The sequence below is a fragment of the Poecilia latipinna genome, unplaced genomic scaffold (genome assembly GCF_001443285.1).
Source record: "Poecilia latipinna isolate Pla-1442-1.1 unplaced genomic scaffold, P_latipinna-1.0 Scaffold1662, whole genome shotgun sequence".
NCBI lineage: Eukaryota > Metazoa > Chordata > Actinopteri > Cyprinodontiformes > Poeciliidae > Poecilia > Poecilia latipinna.
The window spans coordinates 61,011-69,627 of NW_015114278.1; the positions used below are offsets into that span (position 1 = coordinate 61,011).

Here is an 8,617-nt window from a genome sequence, read left to right on the forward strand (position 1 = left end):
CCTTGTGTAATATCTTTCTGTCTAAATATCTCTCATTACAAAATGAGATGCCTACAGCTTAAAATCTGGTGCAGCAACGTACAAAATTAATTTTCTTTCTAAAATTAGAGCATCCAGCTTTTAATCAGGTGTGTTCTGTAGTCCAGAATATACCGTATTCATTTTTTCACACTGTCAGATGTGAAATCCAATTAAACTTTTCCTATTTTAGGTCAGTTAGGATTACCAATACATTTTTCTGCAATATATGTTTAATACCAGAATAGTGAAGAGGGAATCTTCAGCTCATGTCGGTCCTATGTTCATTGCACTGTTGATGACACACTCTTACCAGCTTCAGCCAGCATCTTCATCTGGGGCATCATGTATAACTTTCAACAACAATTTTGAAACAACTTTCACACTAAAAGTTGGCATAGGGACACATTTTGAAAAGTGCAGCACACAAAAATTCTGTCTAAATCTGTGCACAAACAGATGGCTGCGCACCTTCCCTTTATATATCCCTATTTGTGTGAAATAGAGTGCAGCTGCTGGTGCCTCATGGACCACCCCACCGCCACCCATAAATACATAGTGAAAGCTGCAAGCAGCATTGGTGGCCCTCTTAGCTCAGCACCTTTCAAACCTAAGGGCAACCACAGGAGCTGCGTCACCGCCAACCCGTCGGTGCCATTGACCTTCTTGCTCTGTCATTTCTGGACGCGTCCACAAGGCGGCACATCGCAACTTTGTCTAATCATCATTATTTTCTTTAAGTGGGTGGTGCTTTAATGATGTCATTAATATACCACACCAATGTGTCACTGCAAGAAAAGTAGGATATTTGACCCTGTATACTAACGCAAGCACCATTAGTGTGCGACAGCTTTCGGGCAGTGCATTTCCATTTGCCTGTTTGTGTACCCACACACAAGCAAGGTTAAGATTAATGATGTAGATGGAGGAGAACGTTCCGGACTGTGCAGTTAAAAACATTGGATAAGACCTGCAGGACTTGACCAGTCCTGAGCATTGAATTGGCTGCATGTTTTATCTTGCAGGTCCATAGGTGAGCCAGAACCTAGAATTGCTGACAGGATGTTAAATAGTTACTTTAGACCAGGGGTGGGCAATCCTGGTCCTGGAGGTCCGGTGTCCTGCAACTCTTATACGTCTCCCTGGTTCAACACACTTGAATCTAACAGCTGAATCTCCTCCTCAGTGCAGTCAGGTTCTCCAGAGTCCTGCTAACGACCTCATTATTTGACTCAGGTGTGTTGAAGTTGAGATACATCTAAAAGTTGCAGGAGACCCTCCAGGCCTGGAGCTGCCCACCCCTGCTTTAGCTGGTAGTAGACCAGATATTGGAATGGAAAACGACATACACACAGACCTGGGAATGCTAATTCAGATGCTAACTGCTAAGTGAACTTTGGAAATATATTTTTACATTTTAGATCTTTAGATGTTTTTATGGGACTATATCTACCAAGATAAGATAGATAAATAATAATCAGACATACAATTAGGCTCAAAAATATTCATACCTCTGGAAAATTGAATAACACTCTCCACCAACCCTCTTCCAGTTCAAAGCTGGCACTCTGACTTTTTGTCTCTGCTCCACTTCAGCATTGTTCTTTCCCTTCGCTGCCTCTGCTGTGATATGGTGATACTGCAGTGGATTTCAGCCCAAATTTGTCGTTTCTTCTGGGTCTCTTCCAATATTCATTTGGGTCACTTTCGTTGTAAGCCTCTGCACAGAAGTGCGCACTGCAGATAGCCATGTTGGTTTACATACTGAGCGTGGTGAAGTCTTGCCTTCCCAGCTGGATGAATCTCACCTAAGGCTAATAGGGTTGTTTTCTGTAGTTTTTTTTTTTTTCCCCAGCTCACCATGTCCAGACCAATTACAGCCTTAACAGCCGCCACACATAAACAAGTTTTAAGCACAACTGAGCAAACAAAACCTCTTTGAGCTCAACAATAAGATCACGGCCCTTGGTCTCAGTTCTCCTCTAGTTGCGTCACACAAACCTCACTTTTTTTCTAGAAGAAGAGCTTTTTGGTTGCTTTGACACCTTGAAACATTTGCTAACTAATTAGAGACCAAATACAGCAACCAGATTTACAATTTGATCTCAGAAACTATTTTTCTAAACGAACCTTAAATGTAAGGTCAGCCAATTAAACTACCCTCACTCTCTGATTCCATTAAACCTGTGTTAAAATGTTGTTAGTGGTGCTAATGTTCTTAGCAGCTAAAGGGGCCTCTAACTGAAATTCTGCTCAGGGCCTATGCAACTTTGAACGGCTGTTCATGATGAGTTAAATCTGCTGCACTTTGCATCTCTCTGCTGGACAAAGTGGGACACACGGGGAGATTTAATTTATGTGGCTTTAGTAGTTCTTCCATTTCATATTTATTGAGTTTAATAAGTGCCACACTGACTGATTTGGTTGCCTGAGTTTTATAGGATGAGTTTTTCTGATCTCCATGCACAGCAACTCTGCCTGACTGCAATTAGACAAAGCATTTTATATGGTGCAGTTTGATGCATCGTGTCAAACTGTGCCATATAAACTCAAATAAAATAAAATAATAAAACCACCATTCTGCGTGAGGCGAGTGTGACATCTCCATGGGTTGAACCACTGGTTCACTAACGCACCGGCCAACCGAGGAACACGCACATAAACTTTATCAGCGCCGACACATATAAATTACTCGGGGACCACTTCTTTATTACACATACACATTTGTAGAATACGGAACAAATCGCGTCCCGTTTCGGTTTAATACGGGACGCTACATTTAACAGTCAAATACGGAACGGGTTGCAACCCCAGTCGACGTATTTGTGTGAGAAGACATTTTCGATTGTGAACTTAAATAACTCTCACTTACGAGACATCTTGCGCATCAATACCAGACCTGGCCTATGTGCTGCAGTTCAGATCTCAGTATCACATTAATGCAGACTAGTCATTTGTCATTTACAATAAGTCTCTGGATACATTTTTTGTTTTGTTTTTTTAGATCAAAATAAGTAATTCAGACAAGTTTTCAGTTTTCACTCCAGAATAATAAACTTTTAAAAATCTAATCAACATTTACTAATATGTCATCTTTCAATCGGGCCCTGCACTTGTTGATATGACTATTACTTGCTCATTTTCCTGTTATTTTATTTAAAAATTCTGTAAATATCATTAAAAAAAAGTTGGTGTTAAAACGTGAAGTTAAGTGAATATTCAATTGCATATGATATGCATGTTTCAAATGAACCAAAAGACATGCTTAAGATTGTTGAAATTAAAATGAAAAAGCAAATGTAAAACACAGAATGGCTTGCTGAAATTTGTTTAAATATATTGCTGTTCTATGTAAAGAACGTCCGCCAAGGTCAGCCCCCCTACATTTTTAACACACCAAATCTGGCCCCCTTTGCAAAAAATTTGGACACCCCTGCTGTAGACCAATCTTACAGCATAACATATTACCAAATGTCTTTTTTTCCTCCGACATGTCCACTTTTCACTTTCTGTCTAGGGAGATTTCATTGATTGATGAAAATATACGGTTGTTGTTTTTCGGGGCACCAATAGGCATCCTGAAAATGACGCATGATGGATGAAATACTACAGCTTTTCTCCTGGAGTTGCTAATTATTGATGTCGACCAATAGAAAACCTTTATATTGTGATACATTTTTCAGGCAAATCATCCAGCCCTACGATCAGTCAGAAGGAACATTTTGACCCTAATCTGCCAGGGATGTGAAAATTGCTTATGTTTGAAAAGGCTTTTGAATAAATTTTAGTAAGTTTAAAACATGTTTTTTTTTTTGTTTTTGTTTTTTTTTAATCACCGTCCCAGAGGTTAACAGTCATGCTTAGGGCTGTTCACTTGCAACTTGGTCAGGATTCATGTTGATGTCTGGTTTGAACAGGACCCCAGATGAACAACATGTTAGTAAGCACAGGAAGAAGTAAACAAATATTTGGCTTCAGTTGTATCTTGAAAGTACGTCCTGGTTTTATACTCAATAATTCACAATGTTGTTTGCAGTCGCCGTGATGACATGGAGTCTCTAGGCTACGTGCTGATGTACTTTAACAGAACCAGTCTGCCTTGGCAAGGATTAAAGGTATGAATATTCAACCCATGCATTCACAAATACATGTTTATTCTTTCAGGCATCACTGTGCTATTAATTACTATAATTATCATTATAGTTATAACTATGCTTTCAGCATTCATCTTGGTGTTAGAGAGCCAACATGAAACCGCATGTGTGCCTTTGTCTCTCCCTCAATTGTCTGATTGTGTTGATGAGGCTTAAAGTCTATATGAAGCACTTTGTCTCTGTACAACAGTTTTCCTTTTTAGACACAAGGCAGGTTAGATGTTCATTGATCTTATGTTCAATGAACGTATATCAACACTTAAATGATATAACTGTGCTGCTACTAGATTTATTTTGCTTCTGACCTAAGGCTTACCCCAAGGTTATGGCCAGATTTTACCAAGAAAAACATTAAAATTAAAATTACATTTAACCAAACTCCACCAGGGGTTTGAATTATTTTGTGATTAACTTTAGATCAATCTGTTGTACTACTTGATTTTTTTTCCCCTTTATTTTTTAGGCAGCCACAAAGAAGCAAAAGTATGAGAAGATCTCGGAAAAGAAAATGTCTACTCCTGTTGAGGTTCTCTGCAAGGTAAAATAAACTACAGACCATGCTGTTATCTCCTAACCTTTACTTTCTGGTTTGTCTTAAAACCAGCAAGTAACCCTAACCCTATCCAGCAAATTTTTGTTTTTCAACTCATGCTGAGTGGAAAAACTGAGTGGTTGTGTTTACCATACACTGTCAACATTTTACTCAGGTTCATGCTCCTGTTTGGGCCAACCACTGGGTAGCTTGTTTGATTGGTTGGTGATAATGGTCTTGCCTAAAGAGGGTTACTGCCGTCTCCTGTGAAGTAAAAGTCATGCCATGTAAAAATACTTGGTATGAAGGAATAATGTGTTGCACCCTCAGCTGTTGCTGGTAACGTATGTGATGTCTAGGTCTGTCACGTCAACAGATTTTGAAGATAGATTTTGCTGGGCAATTAATTGTCTCAAAAATTATTGCGATAAACGATAATATTGTTTGAAGACCATTTTAAACTGATGTAATCGTAATGACACAATAATGCAAGAAACATCCTGCCAAAAATACGTTATTTTCTAAAGAACACTAAACACTGGAACTGCTAAACAAAATAAGCAAAACAACCAAAAAAATAAATAAAATGGACTCTGTCTCCATTAACAAACATACTTGAATAAAAACTAAACGCAACATAAAACCAAAGTGGAAATAAAAACTACATTCAACCAACAGAGTACAGATTATGAAGTCTGTACACTATATTGCCCCTCAATAATCATTAGATTTAGATGGAGAAGGCGGGCATTACACTAATTAAATGAGGAAGGGAGGGTCAGTGAAGAGCACCAGAGTTGAGCCTTTTTTCATTCAGTGTTATCAGTAGAATGAGGAAAAAGGTAGGAAGAAACAATGAAGCCGATAAATTAAAATGAGGTCTATAATTTTCATTTATCGTGCAATTAATTGATTTATTGTTTATAGCGACAGGCCTACTGATGTAATTAGTTTTGTTCTTGGTAGGTTACAGACTAGAGCTGTTGTAAACAAATACTTTAGTAAGCCAGTATTCTATCAATTATTATTACGATTAATCAAGTACTCGGATTTTTAAAAATGATAAAATAAAATATTGGTAAATGTAACTACAGTGTTCCTATCAGATATCAACATCAGTCCAATTTTTCATATTTGAGCATCCCTAACAAGTACTTTTCTGTAGTTTAGAAAATTAACCTGTAACAACAATAGCTCACTTTCTAAGTTAACTTGAAGACAAGTTAGACAAAAATCTGAAATTATATTCAATTTAATAAAGAGGCAGCCTCACAAATACGCTTACAAAAATGTCTATATTCCATCTTTTAATTTTATGTATTCATCTTCAGTCAATTTAATAGATGAACTCTCATATTTCCAAGCATTTATAACTTTTATCCATTCTTAGCGACTCTATTTGGCTCTTCCGTCACATAAAGAAACACATCTACCATCTATGTACTGCCACGATGCGGGATGAGATCGGGATGATATGAAATTTATTTGCCGGTTCGTCCATAAAGCTACACTTATGTTAAGCATCAACTACAGCAGAGCTGCCCTCTGTGTTCAGTCTGTCATACTCCAAGGATGCCTATTGGTCCCCCGAAAATCCTCCCAGACCAAACTCGGTCCACCTCAGTCATGGACTCTGCTGCTTCCACAAGTTTGTCTTCAACCAAATCAGGAGACCCAAGAGAAGGTTCCACTGTTGTGGAAGACATCCTGTCTGGTTCCAGTAGCAAAGAAAACTCAGCCATCTGTTATCCTGACATCTGACATCATGAAGGTTCTGGAAGACACTCCTTCTGGCCAACCCGAGTAAGCAGACAAGTACGTATCTGGACCCAATGCAGTTTGCTTATTGCCGTAGAATTGGGAGTTGAAGTTGAAGATGCCTTCATGCATCTGCTTCAACAAACCCACTGTCATCTGGACAAAGCAGGCAGCACTGTGAGGATTATGTTCTTTGATTTCACCAGTGCATTTAACACAATTCAGCCAGATCTGCTCTGTGAGAAACTCAAGAAGACGCAGATGGAGGCCTCAACAATCACCTGTATCTATGACTACCTCACCCACAGACCACAATTTGTGAGACTGAAAAACTGTGCATGTAACCAGATGGTCATCAACATAAGTGCCACAGGGGACTGTACTCTCACCACTCCTTTCCACTCTACACTTCAGATTCCTGTAACATTCATCCGACTCCTGTCATCTACAGAAATACTTGGATGACTTTGCAGTTGTTGGGTGTATCAGAGACGGACAAGAGGCTGAGTACAGACAAAACCAATGTTTCACTTGTTGATTTCAAGTGAAGCAGGATTAGATCCAACCCTATTTCCATTATGGGAGAAGTGGAGGCGGTTGGGGAATATAAATACCTCGGAAGTTTGTTGGGTCAACAGACTGGACTGGAGATGCAACAGTGAAGCCGTCTGTAAGAAGGACAGAGCAGACTGGACTCCTTGAGGAAGCCAAGATGCTTTAAGGTCTATAAGTCTGTTGAGAGAGTCATTTCTTCTACTGTCATCTGTTGGGGCCACAGCATCAGAACCAGGGACCTAAAAAGGCTCAACAACCTGATAAAGAAGGCTGGTTCTGTTCTGGGGACGACTGTGGAACCTCTGGAGATGGACAACCCTGAACACCATTTTCATGGGACTGTCATGGGAAAACAGAGTATCTTCAGTCAGAGGCTTCTTCAAATTCCCTGTAACACAGACCGCTACAAGAGATCTTTCCTACCAACAGCCATCTCAATCTACAATAATTTTTTGAAAAATTTTAATGTTACAACATTGTTGAATTTTCCTTTGGAATCAATAAAGTATTTTTGAATTGAATTAGAATTGAGTCCTGCTGGTTGGAATTTGTTCTACTTCATTAATACTATTTTTGTGTTATTAGGGTTGTTTATTGTTTAAGCCATCTTTCTTGCTATTCCATGTTACTCTTTGTTGAATGTCTTGTTCTGTTGCTAAAGTTATGTTTGGCATGTGAATTGACAACTTGACAATATTCTTTAGCTATTCAGCCTTTGTTTTAATAAACTTGCAAAAATTTATACAAGTGAACATCCCGTATACATTTTGATACATTCAGAAAATATAGAAAACTGCACGTACATTAAAGTTTTGTTAATACATGTTTACAGGGTTTTCCAGCAGAGTTTGCCATGTATCTGAACTACTGCCGTGGGTTGCGCTTTGAAGAGGCACCAGACTACATGTATCTGCGCCAACTGTTTCGCATTCTCTTCAGGTAAGCTCATACACAAACAAGGAAAGGGTTCACTATGACTATTATAATAGTAGTCATGTGACACATTCTTTACCTATAAATACTTACCGGATGAAAATGTCTTGATCAAATAGACTACAAGTCTGAAAAGGAACCCAAAATCTAATCTCATTTTACTGACCTGTAGTTGCGTCTGATTTTATTGTATGTGATTGTTTCAGCCAGTTTTATGGTTTAGGGTTAACTGTGGCAATTGTCTCAGTCACTGTAGTTGTAGTTAATCTACATTCACTAACCACTTTAACTGGTACAGCTGCTCAGTTGTTTTTTTTTTCTCCAAACCAGCTATAAGTAAGCAACCTAGTGCTTTTGTTCATTTAGGAATGATAAAGATGACTGGCTGAAGGTGAGTGATTTGAACATGGCATGGTTGTTGGTCTCAGAATAACTAATGATCTACTGGGATTTTCACTCTCACCATCTTAAGTTTCAGAGAATGCCTGAAAAAGAAATGAAAATATCAGTTGTATGGAAAAATCAGATGAGAATGGAAACACTGGTTTGAGATTGTTTTAAAAAAGGCAACAGTAGTTCAAATAACATTTACAGTAGAGATGTGCTGATCAGGTTTTTTCCTGCCGATCACCGATACCGATCACATAATTATTTTTTTAATCATAAG

General features: G+C 38.6%; 1 protein-coding gene across 8 annotated transcripts in view; it reads left to right on the plus strand.

Moving 5' to 3' along the window:
- Positions 1-8,617, plus strand: part of csnk1a1 (casein kinase 1, alpha 1) — a 75,242-nt gene that overhangs the window by 50,209 nt on the left and 16,416 nt on the right. For all 8 annotated transcript variants that reach the window (XM_015059852.1, XM_015059846.1, XM_015059850.1 and 5 more), the window contains 3 exons: positions 4,055-4,133; positions 4,636-4,710; positions 7,850-7,956. In XM_015059852.1, the coding sequence (XP_014915338.1) occupies positions 4,055-4,133; positions 4,636-4,710; positions 7,850-7,956 (261 nt within the window). The remainder of the gene's footprint in view (positions 1-4,054; positions 4,134-4,635; positions 4,711-7,849; positions 7,957-8,617) is intronic.